At 58.7% G+C, this 21,691-nt stretch overlaps 2 protein-coding genes across 5 annotated transcripts; both read right to left on the bottom strand.

Annotated features, from left to right (window-relative positions):
- Positions 1-67: 67 nt before the first annotated feature.
- Positions 68-7,539, bottom strand: LOC125440669 (replication initiator 1-like). Its single transcript, XM_048510528.1, has 7 exons — positions 7,534-7,539; positions 7,089-7,173; positions 6,489-6,841; positions 5,927-6,175; positions 4,525-4,651; positions 3,595-3,678; positions 68-2,634 (listed from the first exon to the last, which is right to left on the bottom strand). Exons 1-7 carry the CDS (start codon positions 7,537-7,539, stop codon positions 1,157-1,159), a joined length of 2,382 nt encoding a protein of 793 aa, XP_048366485.1. The 3' UTR covers positions 68-1,156.
- LOC125440730 (zinc finger protein 570-like) lies at positions 6,891-21,473 on the bottom strand. 4 transcript variants are annotated; one of them, XM_048510662.1, is made up of 5 exons: positions 21,243-21,473; positions 16,536-16,648; positions 15,832-15,942; positions 14,500-14,613; positions 6,891-12,683 (listed from the first exon to the last, which is right to left on the bottom strand). In XM_048510662.1, the coding sequence occupies exons 2-5, from the start codon at positions 16,564-16,566 to the stop codon at positions 11,122-11,124; spliced, it is 1,818 nt and encodes a 605-aa protein (XP_048366619.1). In that variant the 5' UTR covers positions 16,567-16,648; positions 21,243-21,473; the 3' UTR covers positions 6,891-11,121. The 4 variants fall into 4 exon arrangements, with proteins under 4 accessions (XP_048366619.1, XP_048366620.1, XP_048366622.1 ...); XM_048510663.1 differs by having other exon boundaries at positions 16,536-16,645; XM_048510665.1 differs by lacking the exon at positions 21,243-21,473 and adding an exon at positions 20,884-21,234.
- Positions 21,474-21,691: the final 218 nt, after the last annotated feature.

Below are 21,691 nucleotides of genomic sequence, written 5' to 3'. Positions count from 1 at the left end.
AGGTTCTAAACCACCCTCCCAATGCTGCCCCCTCCGGCGTCACACCAGGCTGCAAACACTTCCGCTCTTCCAAACTGCCATCTACCAACTTTATTTCTTTAAAGTGGATACAACAGGAACCAGACTAGCTTAGGTGGGGGTAAAAAGCAGGCGCTTCCTTCTGCCCAAACCAGCGCCCCTGGAAGCCACAGGGGTCTCGGGTGGTGCCATTTCTTTGTGCTGGGAGTTTCCCACATCCCAGCTCTGAGCTTGCTAGAGACGATGATGCCAGCCAGGCGTAGGCATGCATTGGTGCAGCAGTGCAAGTATGTCAGATGTGGGGGGCGGGGAGGTGAAGTCGGGGTCAGAAGGAATGAAGGTGTGGCTGGCTGCCATGCAAGACTCCTTGTGCTTGTCCGGCTGGCAGGTCCCCAACATTGTCTGCCCGGCGACAAGGGCTACAGGCATGACTGCTTCCATTTGCAAAAGCCTGCTTGTGCAGGGAATTGTTCCATTTAGGAAAAAGGTGAAGGAGTGATGGCTTGTTGGCTAGTTTAACAATCTACCGTGAGCAGTGCTAAACGGAGCCCTTGGCCAGAGCCTGCCCCTGCGTCCGGCCGCTGCCTTGGGATTGAGGCTGCCCAGAGGACAGCGGCGAGGGCTCCCGTCTTCAGCGCCAAAGTCCCAATTGCTTCTCCGCTCTTTCCCCGCTGGCTTGGGGGTGCTCTGCTCTCCCTAACGGGGACACTGGCCTCTGCCCCTCGCTCCCAAAGAGCCTTCCACCCTCTGGCCAGAGTAAGCCTCAGCAATGATTCACCAGGCCTCAATGGCAAGAAAACGCGATGTAATCATCATGGAGAACCAGTTATCTGAACTTCTGCAGAGTGCATTTCTGCCCTTACGAGTGCCAGAGTTGCTCCCCGCACATCACAAAAAAGGCTTAGCCCTACCTGGGTGTCCTTCACCTGTAAAAGGGAGAGGGGGACCTTGCTCGAGCTGGAACAAGAATTTGAGTAGGATGCTGCAGAATGTCTCAGAGGGAGTTTTGTGCATCTCTAGCTGCGCACTCCCAGCCTTCCGGGAAAACAAGGTGGCCAGGAGGCGTTGGGGCCGTGGGAGGCAAGGAGGCTGTGCTTCGTGGACCGGGGGGCTCGCAGGGGGCCTTTCAGCAGGGGGCCTAGTCAGGCGGCTGCACCTGGCGGGCCGAATAGCCCTGGAGAAGGCGGCCATCCGCCTCATGGGTGGTGGTGCTGACATTCCGGTGACTGCGCTGATGAGCGCGCATGTTGGAGCCTTGGCTGAAGACCCGGGGGCAGAGCGGGCAGGCGTACGGCTTCTCCCCCGTGTGGAGGCGCTCATGGGACACCAGGTTGGACTTCTGGGAGAAGCGCTTGGGGCAGCGGCTGCAGGCGTATGGCTTCTCCCCCGTGTGGATTCGAATGTGAGCCACCAAGTAGGGCTTGCAGCGGAACTGCTTGGCGCAGACCGGACAGACGAAGGGACGGTCGATCGCAAGCAGGGGCTGAGAATTCGCAGGCAGAGAACTCGGCGGCTGAGGCACCAGGGTGTCGTTTGGGAAGCAGGGGACCTGGGTGCCCAGCGGGGGCCGGTGGGCTTGGAACGCCTCTGTCCCGAGGGAGTCCGCCACCGGGCGCGGGGCCGGGAAGTGCTCCCCGTTCAAGCTGTCCAGTGGGTGGCTCTGTGGGAAAGGGTCTCGGGTGTGGATCTTCTGGTGGGAAAGGAGGTTGGGCTTGTGGCGGAAGCTCTTGCCGCACTGGCCGCAGACATACGGCTTCTCCCCGGTGTGGATGTGCTGATGGGAAGCCAAGTAGGCCTTGCTGCCGAAGGACTTGCCGCACTCCGGGCACTGGTAGCGCCGCTCGCCCGTGTGGACTTGCCGATGGGCCAGGAGGTTGGGCTTGTGCCGGAAGCTCTTCCCGCATTGGGTGCAGGCGTAAGGCCGGTCGCTGGCCAGCTGGGCCAAGGCTCCCGCTTTGGGCACTGACCCCGCGATCCCTTCCGCTGCCATGTGGACCAACTGGTGTGTGACCAGCTCCTCCCACCCGTGGAAGCTCCAGCCACACTGGTCACAGATGAACTCTCCGCTGCCGTGCAGCCCTGGAGCCTGGGGTCCCGGCAAGGGCTGTGGTCCGTAGCCGAGAGCCCAGGGGTTGAAGCTGTGGGCCGCAGGGGCCTGTTGGTGCAGAGCCATCTCAGGCCAGAAGGGCAGGGTGCCCTCCTCTTGGGGGCCGGGCCCAGGGACGTGGCCGGAGCTGCTGCCAAGGGGGCCCTCCTGAGGCACAGCGACATCTGGCGTGGTGGAGGAGTGTGCTCCGCTCTGCAGGGACAGCCGGGGCCACTTTTGCATGTGAAGACGCCGGTGGGCAGTCAAGGCCAGGCGACTCCGGAAGCTCCGCTGGCACCGGGGGCACTTATAGGGCTTCTCTCTCTTCCGACCTCGTTGCGTTTTTTCAGTGTCCCCGGATGTCCGGCCTGCCTCGGTTGGCCTCCGCCTGCCCTGGGACCTGGTCCTCTTGCGCCTCTTCCCTGCAGTCCTGGAATGGCGAGAAAGGGTCCCCCGCAACAGGCAGCGCGGCATGTCAGGAAGCGCAGGGGACCCTCGCATTTCCCGTTTAGGACTCGGTGCTCCATTGACTGCAAGGAGACAAGGGAAATGTCACAGGCTGGTCTCCACAACCCTGCAGAGGAGGCCACATGCTACGGCTCAGGCTTACTGATGGACAGGCTAGCAGCGGAAAATGACAATACAGCCAGGCTTCCAATTAGCTCCCTCCCATTTCCCTAGATGGAACCCTGACCCTACAGGCTGTGACCCACACGTTAGAACAATCACACTGGCTGCCCATCCCGTGGACTTTGTTCTGAAGGGCAGGATCTCCTCCACAAAGTAAGACCAAGGCCCCTCGACCCAAGATGCTCATTTGGTAGGCACATGAGACAGGGCCTGTTCAGTGGCAGCCCCCGATTATAGAACAAGCTGCCCAGGGAAATGGACCGGCTCCCCTCACTTCAGGAGGCAGCTGAAGAGACCTTTATTCATGACAGCATTTATTAGAACAGTCCTAAAATGTCATTTCAAAATTTGGTTTTACGTATTTGTATTTTATGTATGTGTATGCACTTTATATATTTCTATCGTAATTTGTATGCACTTTATATATTTCTATCGTAATTTGTATGCACTTTATATATTTCTATCTATATATTTCTTACACTCTGTAAGGAAGGAATCGACCAGATAAGAGGGCAGGGTAAAAGCCAAATAAAGAACTACTAATATTATAAATAAATAAAAACAAATAGGCGGCTGCTGCTCCCGGTGCCGACTTGAGACCACCAAATCTCTCTCTGAGGCGTCCCACCCTCCGCCTGAGGCTCTCTGCCCAGAGATTCAGCCTCAAAGGCCACTTGGCTCAAGCATTTCTGCCTCCTGCACCAGCCCGCCAGCAACAGGGAGCAGCAGGCCCTTCCCACCCCCCACCCCCTGGACTTCCTCTGTGAGGCCAGAGCATCAGGGGGAAAGAGTGCAGAAGAGCCAACACACATGCACACCCGCCACAGCCCCTGACAAAGTGCAGTGTTCCAAGCCCTTACCTGGGGAGCTGCTGTTTCCTGCAGCATACTGGGCCTCCCGTTGGGCCAGCCGGGACAGAAGAGCAGGAATGGAGAGCAGGCATTCTGCAGAGAGAGGGGCAGATGGGCAGCATGAGAACAGACGCCCCAACCCTGGCTGACTCTGTCGGCCTGACTGTGGAGCTTGTGCCCTGCTGGGTTATGGCAGGCCACTGAGTGTGGAACCAGCCCAAGCCCCAGCGGGGCCCCAGGAGCCAAGCAAGGCCCACAGTGGTGCATAGGATGCTGGGGATTAACTCTTGATCCCCAATGCTTCCTCTACATGCTCAAAAGTCCACCCCCAGGGCAGCAGCTCTGGGGCTGCCCGTATAGGGACTGCAGGGCCAACCTCAGCCCACCTGGCCTGCTGGCGCTGGTGTTGCAGAGTGCAGTCAGCACCTCCACTTGGGAAGAGAGAAGGACCAGCTCTCTGCCCCTCACGGTACCTGGGAGCAAGAAGGGGCCTGAAGTTGCCTTTGGCTCCGCTTTGTTTTTTGGGATGTCTCAGCACTGATCACAAAGAGCCCTGCTGGGTCAGACCAGGGAGGGTCCACCTTGCCCAGCATCCCGTCTCGCCCAACGGCCAACCAGCTCCTCCGGAGGTCCAGCCACCGGGCACAGGAGCCGAGGCCTTCCCCCGCAGTTGTTTGCTGGCCTTGGGATGTAGAGGCTGATTCGCTCTGGGTGCGGAGGTTCTCTTCAGACACAACGTCCAGACCTCTCCTCCTCCCCCCCCCTCCACGAATCCATCTAGCCCCCTTTTAAAGCTATCTTCCAACCATCAGAGTGGGCTGCAAACCACTCTAAAGGCATTACATTTCTACCTGTGTTAAAAACACGATTCCCCAAAGGGCAGCTAGTTCAGCACCAGCAACAACCCAGGAGGAAACGAGGAGACCTGTTCAGCTTTACCCAGTGAGGAGACGAGCTCGTAATTCTCCACCATGACGTCTTGGTACAGCTCCCTCTGCCATTCCGATAGCTCCGCCCACTCCTCTGGCGTGAAGTAGACCGCCACGTCCTCAAAGACCACGGGCACCTGCAGCGAGAAGTAGTCCCACTGAAGAACTCCCTAGGGCCAGACTGGTGCCTGCCGAGGCCCTCCACTACACCTGGATGGAGATAGTTTCAGAGGATGCCCGGCTGGCCTGCAGTACAAGAAGCAGGTTCGAGCCCAGGAGCACCTCAGCAACCAGTGAAGTATTTTGGGGGCATGAGCTTCCGAGAATGATCTGACAGGGACCTTTGTCTCTTGAAAGCTCACCTGCCGGACGTCTCTCTGGTCTCTAAGGTGCTCCTGGGCTGAGCTCCAACCAAGACAACAAGGCTCCTGAAGGTGGCCGGTAGTCTTGTTGAAGGCTTTCACGGCCAGGTTCAACTGGTGGTTGTGGGTTTTCCGGGCTGTGTGGCCGTGGTCTGGTAGATCTTCTTAATGTTTCACCTGCATCTATGGCGGGCATCCTCAGAGGTGTGTGTGAATCCAGAAGTGCTACGCACACACAACTCTGAAGATGCCAGCCACATATGCCAGCAGGTGAAACATTAGGAACAAGATCTACCAGACCACGGCCACACAGCCCGGAAAACCCACCACAACCAATAATCAGTGACCCGGGGCATTTTTCAGCATTTCTTGCCTATATGTCTGTGAAGAGATCAGGCCGGCTGCCCCCAGGACGGCCTCTTGGCCCCCCTCCGCGCAGCGAACTGAGCCCTGCGCCCCTCGGGGGACTCTTTGTCTCTCGGCTCTCTGACCTGGTCGCGGGTTGCGACAAAGACCAGCCGGAAACGTCCGAAGGTGGCTGCAAACAGGGAGGGGCCGAGGGCAGATCCCAAAGGATCCTCTGTGCCTCCAGATCCCAAGCAGATGAGCAAGGCCCGCCCTGCAGGTTCCCCTTCCTGAATGAAGAATCCAAACCTCCCCCCGCCCTCCTGCGAACCCAGCAGAGCCCGCTTGGCCCGGCCCAGAAGAGAACCGGGAGTGGGGGGGGGGGGGGCGATGCCAAGCGGGGCTCTGCGTCTCCCCCTCCCCTTAGGGGTGGCAATGCCCACGGCTGGCCAGCCTCTTGCTGCGACCCCCGCCCAGGGAGTCAGGGACACGTGCGCCACGGCCCCTTCCCTGCTCGCCTAAGGCCTGGGGAGCCACCGGGGGCTTGCTCCTCTTACTGCCCTCCCCCCTCTCATCTGTGCGAATGCTGCAGAGGGCGCCGCCAGTTTCTCCGGAGCCCCCGCCCCCCCCCGTTGGGGGCAGTAGGCAGGGGGCCCACCCCACCCACCCTCCCTCCCCAGCCTGTCCGGGGGTCACCGGGCCTACTTGGGCGAGCCTCCCTCCGGCCATCTCGCCCCCGGCTGCAAAGAAGGGTCGTGCCGTCGCCGCCGGGCCCCCGGAGGGGGCTTTGCCGCAGCCCCCCCTGCGCAGGAGGCCCGAGGAGGGAGGGAGGCCGGCGCCCCGGTCGCGGCCAGCCGCGGCTCTTCCTGCCCGCTTGTCAGGTTCACCGGCTGCTCTTTTGTTAGCCTTTGAAGATTTATACTCCCGCACTGCACGCTGGGAACTGTAGTTCTGCTGCCCGGAGGAAGGAGGCCCCCAACCCCGCCCGCACGTAGAATCATAGAGTTGGAGGAGACCCCCCCCCCCCCCGTCCAACCCCCTGCCAGGCAGGAACACTGGTTGGGCGGAAGCCCCCCTGCTGCCCCCGGGGAAGGAGGGAGGCAGAGACATCAGCTCAATGGAAGTGGGAGGTGCACCGCGGGGGCCTCCGCCTCCTCCACCCTGCGCAGCCAGCTGATGCCAGGGAGGCCGGCCAAGGTGTGCGCTTGAGAGTTGCGTTCAGAGGCTCACCTGCAGACGGCGCCCGCCCGTCCGCCCACCCACCCACCGTGCAGCCTCTCCCTCTGAAGCCCTGCCAGGGAGCCCAGGGCAGGCCTCCTCCCCACGGGGCCCGGGGCTTCCTGAGCAGCTTGAAAGACACCCCCTCCCCACCTGGGCCAGCGGTGACAGCCTCACCCCAAAGGAACTCTGGGTGGACAAGATCTGAAGGGCCCCCGGGGTGGGGGAGAGACACAGCCGCCGTCTGTCTATGTGGCCCCACAAGTGACGAAATGACCAGCAGGGTCTTCAGCGGCTGCTCCCCACCAGCTTCCGAGAACAGAGGGCCTTTGGCTGCCTCTGGGTCACAGGGTCCCCCTCCTTGCCCTGCCCCACAAAAGCCCCTTCTCCACCAAGCCAGAGCTTGGAGATGAAGCAAGCATTGGGCAAACAAGAACAACACTCCTCCCCAAACTGTAAGAAAGCCTTTATTGCAAACCAACATAGCTCAGAAAATAATAAAACATAATAATAATTATTATAATAATAATACATCTGGAATAGCCCTAAGGGGCCAGTCAGGGTTAATGGGATGGCGTTTCCGGAGGCCACTTGCAGAGGTGGGGGAGGGGTGCAGGCACAGGGTGGGGCTGGCGGGACTCCTGCCCACACCACGGAAGGTTGTCCAGGAACACAAGAGACGAGTGCAGCCAGGGGGGCGCCAGTTTCTCCCACTGGGCTGCCCCTTCTGCCCCCTATTCCGTTGGGAACGGCAGGAAGTCCTGGGGCTGCCAAGCGCTGCCTGATAAGACACCTCCTCTCTCCATCTACTCCACCAGGTCTTTGAGCCCCAAGTGGCAAGCACACCCTGGCAGGGTGGCACAAAGGACAGCCCCTCCGCACACAATGGATCTGCCGCTGCTGGAGGGCTTTTCTGCCAACAAAACAGATGTCTTGCTAACAGGTTCCCTGGCTGTGGCACAGGACTGACCCCCCTTATGCACTTCACTTCCACGATGGCGCTCTTTGGGGGGCCTCACCTTGCCCGGGGCACGTGTGCTCTCAGCCCGGAAGGCAGGGCAGGCGCTCCAGTGGCCACAACGCAGAATACGTACCTTCATGCAACACTCTGGACAGCAAATGCCAGCAAGCGTGGGAAGCGAGCAATGACAGCCATGGGTGGAATTAGTTAGCCGGAGTCAGGGGCCCTCCGACAGCCCCAGAACTGCTGCCCTCAGTGGTCACGAGGGACATCGGCCCACACGGGGGAGCTGCAGTGGTAAACTGGCAGCATCACCCCTCCCTTCTGCTTGCCCCTGCAGGAATTCATCAGGGGCAGCTTTTCCCAGCAAGGCCAAGGCAAGCACCCCCGTCCGAAGCCCCTGCCCAGCCGGTGGAACCTCGACAGCCACGGGACTGGGGGAGGTGTGCAAAGTGCCCAGCCCTGCGGCCCTCCCTGCTCCATGGGAGGCAGCCTCTGCTCCAATCCCGGCTCCCCCATTTTGAGGAGGGGTCGATGGCATGAAGGGCGGCTGCGCTGGGCTCACTTGGTGCAGAAGGAGTGGAATTGCCTTCCGGCTCTCACTGCCTGCCACCCATGGCAACCGCCCAGGCCAGAGGGGGCTCAGCAGCTCCTGAGGGAGAATTATCTGCAGGCCAAAACCCTCAACGTCTCCCAGCCAGGGCACTTCAGAACGCTGCAGGGGGAGCAGGCGGGGTCAGCGGACCACCAGCACCTGGGGGGGGGAGCTCCAGGGGAGGGCCTCTGCTGGGCATGCGGAAGAACGCAGGGCCACGCCCCGGCAGCAGCTCCAGCCAAAGGACCAGGCAGCACCCAACCATCTGGGCCACCCCGAAAGGACTCCCAGCATCCCCGCTCTCCTTTACCCACGGGCAGCTGTGGCCTCTCGGCTCCCTCCAGAAAGGGGTGCTGGCAGCTGAGGCCATTCCATCGTCCCTGGAAATCAACCCCCCCCTCCCTCCCTCCCACCGCCCAGCCCCAGGTTGGCTGAAGCAGCAAGCAGTGGAACGACTGCGCCTCTGGCTTCCTGGACCGTCAGGGGTGGACTTTCCTGCTGGTCCTGAAAGACGTGACCACATGCTGCTCTGTCCTAAACCCCAGCTGCATGAACTGGAAGAGCCCACCCCCATTTTAATCTGGGGCCATAGATGTGGCCTCTGGAAATGTTTCCAGACACCCGCTGTCAGAACGAAACGAGGGGTTTGCTTCAGACTGTTGCTTTTACACAACCCAGGTGGCTTAATTTGGCCCGGGAGGGACCATTCGGGCTCAGGGCAGGGAGGGCACAAACACTCCCCCCAGGCGCCAAAGGGATGTTAGGATGCCCTGTGGACCTGCACAGCCCAACTCCATCGTCCTTGTCGGGAGGGAGGGGGCTGGCACCGGCGGATGTTCGGACGTCGCCTTCTGAGTGGCACAAAGCACTTCCCCCAGTCAGTCATCCCACAAGGCCCTGGCAAGCAGAGGCCAGCCTCCAGAAGCTAGGAAACTCTTGAGCAGGGTGTCCAACTCTGGGGCTTCAGATGTTCGTGGACTACAATTCCCATCAGCCCCTGCTGGCATGGCCAACCGGGAATTGTAGTCCGTGAACTTCCGAAGCCCCAGAGCTGGACACCCATGCTCCAGGGGTACAGGAAATACTTGAGCTGCTCCCAAACATGGCAGAGCTGAGGCCACCCCTCCGCTTGCCCGAGAGCCTGTCTGTGCCCAGCCTCCGCCTCCTCCCTTCTCGGGCACAGCAGGGCCGCTTGGCCCCCCTCGCTCTTCCCAGCGGGGCACCAGAAATGGGCTCAGCCGTGTCCCTCTTTGCCTGCCCAGACCCCCAGGAGCCGATGTGTGGGGATGCGGCTGCCACCCTGTCCTCTGGGCTGCCGACCCTCCTCCTCCCCTGCCCATCTCTTCCTTGGCCCTGGAGCCCCAGGTTGGTTTGCAGCCAAGGATTCCCCACCCACACCCTCAGCCAGGGCCCACCTGGCACCACCCAGAATCGGAGATCTTAAGGCACAGACTCCTTCCCCCCCCGCCCCCCCACCGGTCAGGGGCTTCACCAGGTGCTCGACTGGCAGGTTGGGCACCTGCCTGCTCCTGGGCTCCTGCGGTCACCAAGACTGAGCAGGCTGCCCACTGTGCCAACGCACGGAGACGGCTTCTGTCCGCCAGGCAAGGACAGACTCTTCTGGACCGAAGCAACAAGGAAAGAGCAGGCAAAGCAGCATCCACAATGCACCGGGGGGGGGGGGGTCAAGAGGGCTGCCTGCGAACGTGGGGACATTTGTAAAGTGCTTCTGCTGCCGCCTCAGGCACCCGCTCTCCCCCCAGCTAGCCCACGCAGAGGAATGACTAGAGGGCGCACCCCCCCCCAAGCCCATTGGCACCCCCTCCTCTTTGGTCAACGCTTTCATCTCTCCCCATCTACACTTTAGACACTTCCAGGCTGTCTGCCAAATAGGGGCTTAGGAGAGGAAGAGGAGCGCCAGGAGAACTTCTGCACTGCTGAGCAGGGGCGGCAGCAGCGGGACACCCCACACCCTGGTGCCTGGAAGAGCGACTCCCCTCCCGCTCCTGGGTCAGGCCTGCCTTCCGGCATCACCATCAGCTCAAGGAGTTCAGCCCACTGGGGTGTCCCAGCAGTCTCACCCCCTGCTTTTGAAGCACACAGGCCGCTGCTCTCCTGGTCCCTGGCCGCTCCCATGAGGCCACAGCGCACCATTTGACAGGACAAACGGCCCTTCCCCTTCCAGCCCACCGGCACCTGCGACATCCTCCTTCCTGCAGCTCCAGGCAGCCAAGAGCAACGGGGCTCGCCCTCCGCCCTGCTGGGCCTTGGTGCCAGCCGACTTCTCTCACAACAGCCCCTTCTGCAGCGACTCCTCCGTTGGCTGCAGCCGCACTGCTCTGCCCCAGCCTGGTACAGTCAGATCCTCTCTCGAGAAGGAAGTTCATCACTTGAATAATCCAAGCATCTGAAGCACCACGACAGAGATGCCCCAAGAGGCTGGCTGAGGACAGGGAGGCTCCCGGGGAGCCAAGCCCCCCCCCCCCCAGCTCTAGCTTCTGCCCACCTGCTTGAAGGCAAGAGCGGGCACCGCCTCTGCTGTCCCTGTCGGCTCCGGAGCTAACTGAGTCCACGTCTGCGATGCAGTAGGTGGGGGGGGGGATGTCCTCCATAGCCACCTTTCCTAAGGAGTTGGGGGGCTCCACAGACACACTTGCACGGCTGCTGTCCCGGCCCTCCCCGACCGTCTCTGTCTCTTTCGTGATGGCAGAGCCAGACGTGCCGGGCGGGGGGAGGAAGAGCTGGCGGCTGAAGTGGGCCGGCCTTCTTCTGCTGGCCGTGGGGGGGACAAATGGTGTTGGGGAGGACGAGGAGGGGGTCAGTGGGGAGAAGCCACGTCCTTGGCACAATGGTCCCCCTGCGCAAGCTTCTGGAGGGAGGCGCCCACTCTGCTTCTGAGGAAGGCTTCTGCAGGAACAGGTCTTTTCCGGCGGGCGTCCCAAGCGGCCACGCTAGTCTCATGCCAGGGGACGGAGCAGCAGAGGCCACGGTTCCAGGTGGGTCCCAGCAAAGGGTTCCTGCAGCCTGGAGGGTAGGGAGGGGGCTCCTGTCCACGATACATGCATGAGCCGCGCTGCTCCCTCCCCTCGCAGTCTTTGCTTGCACAGCGCCCGTCTTTGGGGGAAGCTATCGCAAGGAGTCCGGGATGGAGCACAGTCTGGGGTTGGGGGCAGCCGGGTGGCTCTGGCCCCCCTGCTGGAGTTGAAGGGCCCGTGGAGGGCAGGGGATACCAAGCCAGGCCCGGCCAGGGGTGTCTCTGCTCCCCGCCTGGAGCTGCCCCAGATGTGGGGGGTGAGGAATGACCAAGGAGGCCCGGCTGGCGTGGCAGAGGCAATGCAGCATCTCGCTCGGGGCATCCATGGCGGAAGAGCGGGGGAGGGCGAGGCTCTTCTGCTTGGCAGTGACGGGCTGGGCCTGCCCCATGGGGACCACGGGGTGCGCGCTGGACGTGGGCAGCGCAGGCAGGCTCAGCCGGCGTTGGCAATGAAGCATCTCGGTGTGGGGATCCATCACTGGCGGGGGGGCGCTCAGCTTGGGCCCCTGCTCAGAACTTGGCACAACTCCCTGGAGGTGGGTGGGGGTGCCTGTTGCATGCGGACCAGGAGGAGGGGGGTCCCCAGGAAGACTCTGCCCATGGGGGGGTCCATGCGGGCCAGAGGAGGGTGCCCGATGGACGCCTGGAGTGGCATCCCCAGCAAGATCCTGGCAGGGGGCCGGGGTTGCCCGGTGGGTGACTGTCGCAGGGTCGCCAGAGAGAGCTTGCTGGAGGCTGGGGGCTGCCAGGAGGGCGCCAGACAAGGGGTCGGCCCCCAGGACCTGCCGGTGGGTCCTCTGGTGCGCACGCAGAGCCGACTCCCCCTTGAAGCGCTTGGGGCAGCAGGTGCAGGCATGGGGCCGCTGCTGCGAGTGGGTGCGCTGGTGTGCCGCGAGGTTGCCCTTCTGGCTGAAGCGCCGGCCGCAGGTGGCGCAGGGAAAAGGCCGCTCCCCTGAATGGATGCGCCGGTGGGTGATCAGGTTGGCCCGCTGGTTGAAGCGCTTCCCGCACTCGGTGCAGGCAAAGGGCTTCTCGCCAGTGTGGATGCGCTGGTGGGTGATCAGGTTGGGCCGCTGGCTGAAGCTCTTCCCGCAGACGCTGCAGGGGAATGGCTTCTCCGTCTGGCGGCTCCCGCGCTGCACGGGGGCCTTGGGCTCGGGGCTGATGAGCCCCTCCTGGACCGCGTGGGTGCGCTGGTGGGCCGCCAGGTTGGCCTTCTGGCTGAAGCGCTTCCCGCAGCGCAGGCAAGGGAAGGGGCGCTCGCCCGTGTGCACCCGCTGGTGGGTCAACAGGTTGGGGCGCTGGCGGAAGCGTTTGCCACACTCCAGGCACGGGTAGGGCTTCTCCCCGGTGTGGATCCGCCCATGTGTGATGAGGCCTTGCTTCTGCCGGAAGCACTTCCCGCAGACCACGCAGGCAAAGGGGCCCGACCCCAGCCCCTGGGGCGGGCGGCCGGGACCACAGAGACTCGGCTCGCAAGAGGCCACCTCTTCTTTCTTGACCCGGGGCTGGGCTCGCAGCTGGGCAGCGTTGGGGGTCAGGAAGAGCCCAGCTCGGGAGCTGTCAGGAAAAAGCTGGTAGCGCTCAAGACTGGCTGCAAAGCCCTTTGGGCCGCCTTCCTCTTCCTTGATGGCCTTGCCACGCCCAGCCGCTCCTGGAGGGGGAGAGGAGAAACAGAACGGGGGGGTCACCAAATCTGCTCAAGGCAGGACTCGCTGCTGCACATCTCCAAGGAGTTTAGACTGAAGCCCAGCTCTGCTCCCCTGGGGCCAAAGGACAGCCTGCTGCAAAACCTTCTGGTTGGCCTTCTAGAGAGTTTCAACACCAAGACGGTGCCTCATCATGGCAGCCGTCTGTCGGCTTCCCCACCACCCAGAGGCCAGGCCTCTCCCATCATGGCTCAGGCGCTGTGGAATGGGCTGCCTGGAGGGGTGGGGGGGCTCCTTGAAGATCTCCAGGAGGCGCTGCCAGGCCTGCCTCTTTGCTTGGGCTTTAGAGATTTGGATGGCTGGCATCTTTTAAGAGGGGGAGGGCTTTGGGGTGTGCTATTTTATTGTTGGCTTAGCTAGGGATGTTTTAACTGTTATTGTTAAGCTACCGTGAACCACAAGGAAAGGCGGGATAGAAACCATGCGGGAGTAACGCCTGACAGGGTGGACTGCGACTGAAGCCAACTGCTTCCGCTACAGCAAACCACGGAGCACGTTTTCATTATCCCGACCTGAAACCACAGCGGAGCAACCCCGAACCCCTGCACCAGGAGCCCTGTGAGAAGCAGAACTGAGAACTGGGTGACTGCTTTTTTAAAAAGGTGTTTGCTGTGCATGTGATTTTAATGCCCAACTGACAGATTTAAGATCGAGAGTACTATAGAATGTGTGCACTTTCGAATCATTGAGTTGGAAGAGGCCATCAAGTCCAACCCCCTGCCATGAAGGAAGATGCAGTCAAAGCACTCCCAATAGATGGCCATCCAGCCTCTGTTTTAAAACCTCCAAAGAGACTCCACCACCCTCCGAGGCAGCAGATTCCAAACAGCCCTGACCATCAGGAAGTTCTTCCTAATGTTTAGGTGGAATCTCCTTTCCTGTATTATGAATCCATTACTCTTTGTTCTAGTCTCTGGAGCAGCAGAAAACAAGCTTGCTCCCTCTTCAACATGACATCCCTTCAAATATTTAAACATGGTTATCATGTGAACCCTTCCCCTTTTCTTCTCCACACTAAACATACCCAGCTCCCTAAGTCTCACCTCATAGAACATGGAATCCAGACCTTTTATCATTTTGTTTGCCCTCTTCTGAATCCGTTTCAGCTTCTTGAATTGCGGTGCCCAGAACTGGACGTAGTATTCCAAATTCCAATGCAGAAAAGAGTGGTACAATTACTTCCCTCGATCTAGACACTATACTCTTATTGATGCATCCCAGAATTGCATTGGCTTTCTTGGCTGCCATATCACACTGCTGACTCATATTCGGTTAGTGGTCTACTAAGACTCCTGGATCCTTTTCACGTGCACCGTTCACAAGCCAGGTGTCACCCATCCTATATCTGTGCATTTCTTTTTTTCTGCCTAAGTGTTGAATCTTACATTTATCTCTGTTGAAATTTGTTAGTTTGGGTCCAGTTCTCAAATCTGTTCAGATCACTTTGAATTCTGACCCTGTCCTCTGAGGTATTAGCAGCCCCTTCTAATTTAGTGTCTTCTGAACCAGGAAAAAAACAGTAGACCAAAACAAACCCATCACTTTGCACAGTTTTAACTGCTTCTTAAGAATATGTACGTGTTTCTCGTTAAGACAACAGCTGCCTCGGGAACAAGACTGCAGCAGGCAAAGGGTTCAAACAAACAAGCTGTGCGTCCATCCCATAATTCCTTTGGGAAAAGAGCAGAACACCAGTAAACCTGAGCAAAAACAGAGACGCTCCAGCCCGTCAGTTGCCTCCCAAGAGACCCCGTTACCCACCTTGGCAGGAGCCAGTGCACAGCTTGCTTTCCTCGGCCTTCTGGCGGTCTGCAATGCCCAGCTCTTCCCACCGTTCGAACCAAGACAAGCCTTCGGGTTTGAAAAAACGGTAGCCTAATGCAGGGGAAGAGAAGAACTGGTAAGACTGAAGATGCGATCACTGAGCTCAATGCAAGCTAACAGCAGATGAGGGAGGAAAAGGAACAGGAAACATCCCAAAGGACAGAAACTTGTCTTGTGGGAAAGACACCCCCCCACACACACACACACACACAACACAGCAGGAGGGATAGAACTCGCCAGGAGCCCTTCCTTATCTCCAAGAAGCAAGCACAGGTAACAGCACCCGCAAAAGTTACAGACAGCAAATTATCTCAGCTTAACTTAACAACATTCACTCTTTCCACCATTCAGGTACATCATCAGACCAGAACTTTAAAGCCCTACACGGTTTGGTACCATCTTCTCCTGTATTTAATATCACAGGGGAGGTTCCTCCTGACTGTCTCACCAATCAAAGCTCGTTTGTTGGGTTTGTGAGATGGGATCTTTTCTGCGGCAGCCCTACAATGATGGAACCACCTCTCCAGGGAGTGCCCCCCCCCCCCGGGTCCCTTCACGCCCAGCCCTCAGGAGGCAGCTGAGGAGGGAGTTCTTCAGGGCCACTTTTGGTGAAGTTTACTAGCAATCCTGAATTGTAATTTTAAATTTAACGTTTTTATGTTTATGTATTTTGTATATTTGATCCACATTGTAAACTGCCTTGAACTCCATCAGGAAGGAAGGCAGCTAATAAATGTTTTCAATAAATCAATAATGTCTGCAATTTAGTTCTGCGTTTGCAGTTGAGATACAGCTGGTTTCTGTGTTCCGTGCACCACTTCAGGTAGTTCCAGCCTTGGACTCCCTTGGCTGCATGTGGGCCATCTGGCCTCAGAGAACCTGAAGGCCAGGAGGTGAACAGGAAGCAGCCAGGTGAGGTCATTCCTATAGCACAGAAGCAGAGCAAGGACTTCCTTCAAGGTCTTGGCCAGGTGATTAAGCTCAACCCACAGCTATGCAACTTCTAGAAAAGAGCATTACTTTTTAGGGGGATGGTAAATGGATCTGGTAGAAATACCGCATTTATTCCTGCTACCAGTAAACACACACATAAAGCAGCCAAACTGGTGGGAGACTGTGGCCTGTGTTCACTCCCGGCATAATGTGAAGATACTGCAGGGCAAAGCAGGATTTCGAGAAAGCTGAGCCCGGGATGGAAGGGTGGGGCCCAGAGACAAACCCCCCCCCCCTCAGGATTCACATGTGGCAATAAGACCAAGTGTGGCTCACCTGGGCAGGGGTCCTGTGGAATCCCTCTGGCAGAGTCCAGCTGATCACCAAGACATGGCTCTCCGGCACGCTCAATCCGAGACAGGAGATCGGGTTTGAGAACTGGATACCCTGTATAACAATACAGAACCCAGACTCACCAACGCTGCTTGAGACAGGGTGGCCCAGTGCCCGCGAGAGGTCTGATTAACTGGCACCTGCTGGGGCAGCCAACTAGGAAGAAAGCAGAATGCCAGAGATTCCAGGGGTTTTCTCCCTCACAAATCTCCTCCAAAGCCAAGGCTTCATGCAGGACGGTCCACACGGCAGCCTGACATCTTTGACCAGATGTGGACACAGCAACCATCGCTCCTGCCTAACAGCCTCCAAGCAAGAATGTGGCAACACCCATCGGGGGGAGGGCTCCCAACTCCTCCCTGCACTGGACAGGGAAGCTCCGGCTGCTCCCCCACCCACCCACCCACCCACCGGCACCAGATTGCAGCCACTTTGTGCTGCTGCTGCTGCAGGGAGGGGAGAGCGCTGGCAGTCTTGTCTGCCAGGAAACTGGCCAGCCCTGCCGACAGAAGGCCTTGCTTGAGCACAGCCCACCACAGAAAGGTCTCCAGCCCTACAGATCTGACGCAGAACAGGGAATGAAGCATTCTCCCCCACCACCACCACCACCCGCCAACATCCCTGAAAGGAAGTCAAAGACATTTTACCCAGGGAAGTGACCAGCTCGTAATTCTCCATCACCACCTCCACCAGCTTCTTGCAGATGCTCCAGGGACTCCTCCAGGGAGACACAGTCCAGGAGGGGCTCAAGCATCACCTGCTGCAACACACAAAGCTGGTCAGCGCTGCCTTGCGCAGCAGAAGCACAAGCCACACGGCCAGGGGTTTAGACAGGGCTCAGCAGAACCCCACCAACTGGATACATTCTTTGTGGAGCTAAGGGGAGGCCGGGGAGATGCACAACCCACCCACCCCTCCAGCTCCCCAGCTGAAAGCCACTGTTTATGGGCCGAGACACAAATGAGGAAATGTCCCTGTTCCAAAAAAACACGCGTACACGCACGCGTTCCCCGTTGGCCTATGGGGGAAAGGAAGAATTAAACAAACTGCACTAAGCTGAGCCCCTTGCGTGTGCACCCACCTGGGCCAGGCAGCAAGGTGAAGAAAGGCCACATGTAGTCCCCAAAAGCTCCATCCCATGGCTCAGGCTTCCCTTCTGTCATCCTCCCTGGGCAGCACCCCCTGTGGGCGTTTCCTGGTGCAGACCTCCAAGGAGGGAAGCCCACGCTTCACTTCAACAACCTGAAAGGCCAGTGGGACTCACCTTGCGGGTGCCACTATTCGAACCCTCCTGCTTCCTGCTTATTTTTGCTATGTTTTCTGAAAGGCTCCTGGCCAAGCGGAAGAGACAGAGAGGGCACAGAGAGCAAATTGGGGTGGGGGTGGGTGGGTGAGTGCCTCCGGGGCAAGGCTGGCTGATCTGCACCTTCATTCAGGGTGTTTCCCCACTTGCCACGCCCCCCCTATGCCGCACGCTGCTCACAGCGCGTGCCATTTCTGGTGCGTGCCCAGAGCGCAAGGTCATCAAAAGGCGCCATTTGGAAGCGTCATTTGGAAGAGCAGCGCCATTTGGAAGAGCAGCGGCAGCGTCGGGGTGGCTGCGTTGTCACTGCCCCTGTAGTGGGGAGTGCCGGGGGAACCCATGCTACTTGCCTACAGTAGCGCGGGGCAGAAGGTAAGTGGGAAAACGCCCTCAGTCTCCCTGCATACCTCATGGATGCTGCTCTGCTGTTCCACCACGCAACAGGCCCAGCCCAGCGAAGCACCACCTGAGCTCAAGACCACGGCCTTTCACGGGAGCCTGAGGAAGGAAGGCCGGGCTGTCCTAATGCTCACGCAAAGATTAGGCCCAACAAGAGACACCTTTTCATTGCATCTGACAAAAATGCAAACTGCAACTTTTCCAGATAAGGATGGGGGGAGGGAACACACTAATCCCCCAGAGGGGAAGTTATAAATGCCCAGGGCCAGCCCTCCCTATAAAGCAGGAAGACCGGCTGCTCCCTCCTCTACAAGGGTCTTGCACAGCAAGGAAAGGGAGGCCAAGTCATCCCCCCAGAGAAAAAACTAAGGAGCCTTTGGAGCTTGCCAATTTAGTGATATGACAACTAAGGTGGAGGAGACACACAGAGAGTCTGCAAAATTATGCAGGGTGCAGAGAAAGTGGATGGAAATCTTCCCCACAAATACTAGAACTTTGGCACTTCCAGATGGGCCACAGAGTCAGGCCCAGCTCAGGAACGAAATTCATTACAACGATGTGGAGCAGAAATTTCCCAAAACAGAATTTTTTCCAATACAGCCTCTAATCCAGATTCAGCTGGATATCTGGGGTGCTCTGAAGCAGCAGAAATAGGTTTGAGTCCAGGGGCAGCTTTAAGACCAACAAAGTTCCATTCTTGGAATAAGTCCCCAGGTGCATGCACATGAAAACTCATGCCAAAAATAAAACTCTGTCAGTCTTAACAGTGCCCTGGTCTCACACTTTTCCCCTACAGCCTCTGCTTATAATTGCCAGAGCAGTTATGCTGCAAATCAATGATGCCGGGTGGGCTAAACATGGGATGCGGAGGAGAGACACATCCCAATGCTTATGCATAACCCAGAATTGGAGGAAGTGCACGCGCCCTCTTTTGCATGATTTTTACATTATTTAAATTTGTCTAATGTTATTAAAATTATTACAGGAAAAGGTTCCAATTCAGACTTCACTGGTCTGTGATGCTGTCCCACAGCTTCTGCAAGCAGAGGAGCCACATCCAGAAAAGTCAAGGGGTCCCTCAACAGCAACCAGAACCTGCATGTGCAGAAGCAGCACTCAGTGCAAGGCACGCTGCAGCGGTTGTAGCAATAATGTCAGCTCACAGAGCTTCTGGTGCGCTGTCCCTGTTGGAAACAGGATGCTGGATAAGACGGAGTTTTGTCCTCACTCCACAGAACGATTCAGCATTCCAGGCCTGAAGCCGCTCTCCTCCTCCTCCTCCTCCTCCACAGGAAGTTCCTTCTTCAGTTGATTGTAAGACCAACAGAAGATTCCTGCAAGTCTTTCCCCAAACCCACCATTCAATCCTTTCTTTTACAATCCAGTCAAGAGTTCCTGGGAGACACCGAGTTATTCAAAATTGTGCATATTCTAGGATTTTGCCCAAACAAGCAAGCTGGACTCTGACGATCTCAACATTCTATTCTTTTCTAATAAGAAAGTTGCCTAACTATCCATCAGTCTGGATGCAGATTCACTAACTTTTCTCTCTGAGAGATGTAAAGCATCCAAACGGAACCAGCAAACTGAGTCACAGCCCAGGGATAGGAGGCCAGGCCCACCCACTACTTGAAAGGAACAAGGGTTGCTTGGTCAGGTGGGGTCCACCTGCAAAACTGCTGCAGTAGGAACACACCTGAGCAGCCTGGATCTTGGACAGCAACTCACCACTTCTCTATTATCCCTCCGGCCCCCTATCCGTGCCCTCAGCCTTCACCAATTTCATTCATTCTCTTACAACATCCAAGAGACGGTCACTTTGATGACACTGCTCTCAACCCCATTCACCTGCCAGGCAGAAAACTCACCATCACCCCTAACTCCAGTGCCAAAGGGCCCCTCCCTGAGGGCTTAGGACAAGATGGGGGCTGGGGATGAAGTCCTACCCCTGGCACACCTCCATTCCAAGACTGTCTTGTTGGGGGCGGGGGGGGGGGGTAGCCACTGAGTCTTGTCACAGCACGGCTCTTCCCACATGTCCACCTCAGTGTCTCAGGCCCACCACACAGCCACAGAAACTGGGATCAGTCAAGCAGCCCCACAGCAAGGCGGCCCTCAGCAGATGAAACTAGATGACCATCGACAACTGGGAAAGCCAAACCCCACAGAAGCAAAACAGCCAGCCAAGGAAGGACCTCTTTTTCAGAGGAGAAGGCTGATTTTTGCACTGAATCCCTCGTCAGCACCAAGCACATCAACTGTGCGTCCCGTTCACCACAACTGGCAAAAGACGAGAGCTGTCAAGGCGGGAGGTGCGGACCACCCACTGGAGAGATTATGCAGAAGCCAGCGAGGTCCCCAGAGGAGCAAGCATGGAGAAAGGGCCGGCCAGGATGAAGGTTCCATTTCTCAACCCCTCTTCCAGACGAGCTCCGTCCGCACCCACCTACCCACCAGGTGGACCTGTTGCAGCCTCCGAGCAGCAGAGGAGAAACGAGCCATTTTCAGTAGCCAGCCCAGAACTATTACAGCCATGCCCCAAGCGGCCACAGAGCCCTTTCTGATCCCTGCTGTCCACCTTGAGTCACATTTTGCAGCGAGGGCAAACTGTCAGGGCTTCTGAGATCTTTGCTCCTTGCCAGACTGCTAAACCAAATCTACTTGCCTGGCTGGAAAGTGATGCTGGTAACTGAGACTCTGAATCTTTTCCCCAAAACCAGCCGTGGGCGAAAGACAAAAATGGGGAGCCGTTTCCTCAAGAGGCCGGAGTTCCCATTAAAACGTCCTCACCTCAACATCCCACAATTGCAACGTAGCAACCTGGCACTCCAACACAGCCCCCGCTGACCTCCCACCTGCAGAAGGCTGGACCAGGTGGCCCCTCTGCTTCTGGAGGCCAGGGGAACCAGCAGATAAGGAGGCCAAAGAGAAAGCCAGCCTGGCGCAGGGGTTAAAGGGTCAAACTGGGGTTTGGGAGGCCGGCATCTGATCCCCCGCCCCCCCCCCGCAAGCCTGCAGGGCGATCTTGGGCCAGTTGGTCACTCTCATCCTAACCTGCCTCGCAGGGCTGTTGTGACTATCAAATGGAAGAGAGGAACTGTGCTGCTACTGCCCTGAACGTATTATGGAGAGATACGAACACATCAAGGCTGATTCCAGGCGCAGGTGGCAGATATGTCCGGAGATTGTTTTTTCTAGGGAAAAGATTTTGGTTTCATTCCTCCAGTCCCGGGGGTTGGGGGCGGGGGGGGGGGGGCCGTCGGCCAGAAACAGACTATCCCGCCCTAACCTACCTCGCGGGGTTGTTGTGAGGCTAAAGGGGAGAAGCGGAGAACCACGCGAGGCGCCTGGTGGGAAAGGCGGGCTGCAGGCGAATTCAGCGGGGAGGGACGAGGCGCTCCTTGCGGCTCTGGGGCCCCCCACGCAGGAACGGCTCCCCTCCGGCGGCGGCGGCGGCGGCAACGCCACTCGGCCCCGACCCCCGCTCCTCATCGCCGCGGGCGCAGGCGGCTCCCCCCTAATCCCAGAAGGCGCCCTGCGGCTCCTCCGCCCGCTCCCCGTCGAGAGGGGGGTCCGAGAGGGCCCGGCGGCGGCGCCCTCCGAGGAAACCAGCGACCCCGCCCGAGAGCCCCTCCCTCCCGCCCTCGCTCACCAGGCCTGGCGGTGACCCCCTGACCCGGCAGGTGAGGTTGCCATAGCAACTCCGCGACGGTCCCGGCCGTGGCGGACGCGAGGGCCGCGTCACCGTCGCATCATCGCCGGGGCGGTGACCTCACGCGTTGACGTCACGTGCCCGCCGCGCGGCGGTGGGGCGAGGCCACCTTTCTCTCTCGCCACGGCTTTTTTTTTTTCCCCTTAACGACTACGAGTACCCGGATGAACGAACCGGAAATGGCCGCTCGTCTCGCCCACCCAAACTCGTACTTCCCCGTGTTTTCCTTCAGGGCTCCAGTGCATTGTGGGAAATTGAGTTCCTGCGGAGAAGCCGGCCCACTGGCAGATCTCGCGATGTTTTCTCAGGAGCGCGAGATCCCGTAAGAGGCTCCACGGGAGATGTAGTCCTAGTGTGGTGGGGGGGCGGGGGTTAAGAAGTAAAAACCT

Source organism: Sphaerodactylus townsendi, linkage group LG11 (assembly GCF_021028975.2).
Source record: "Sphaerodactylus townsendi isolate TG3544 linkage group LG11, MPM_Stown_v2.3, whole genome shotgun sequence".
NCBI lineage: Eukaryota > Metazoa > Chordata > Lepidosauria > Squamata > Sphaerodactylidae > Sphaerodactylus > Sphaerodactylus townsendi.
Note: the sequence above shows the minus strand (reverse complement) of the source record. Positions and strands in the feature narration are given on the sequence as shown.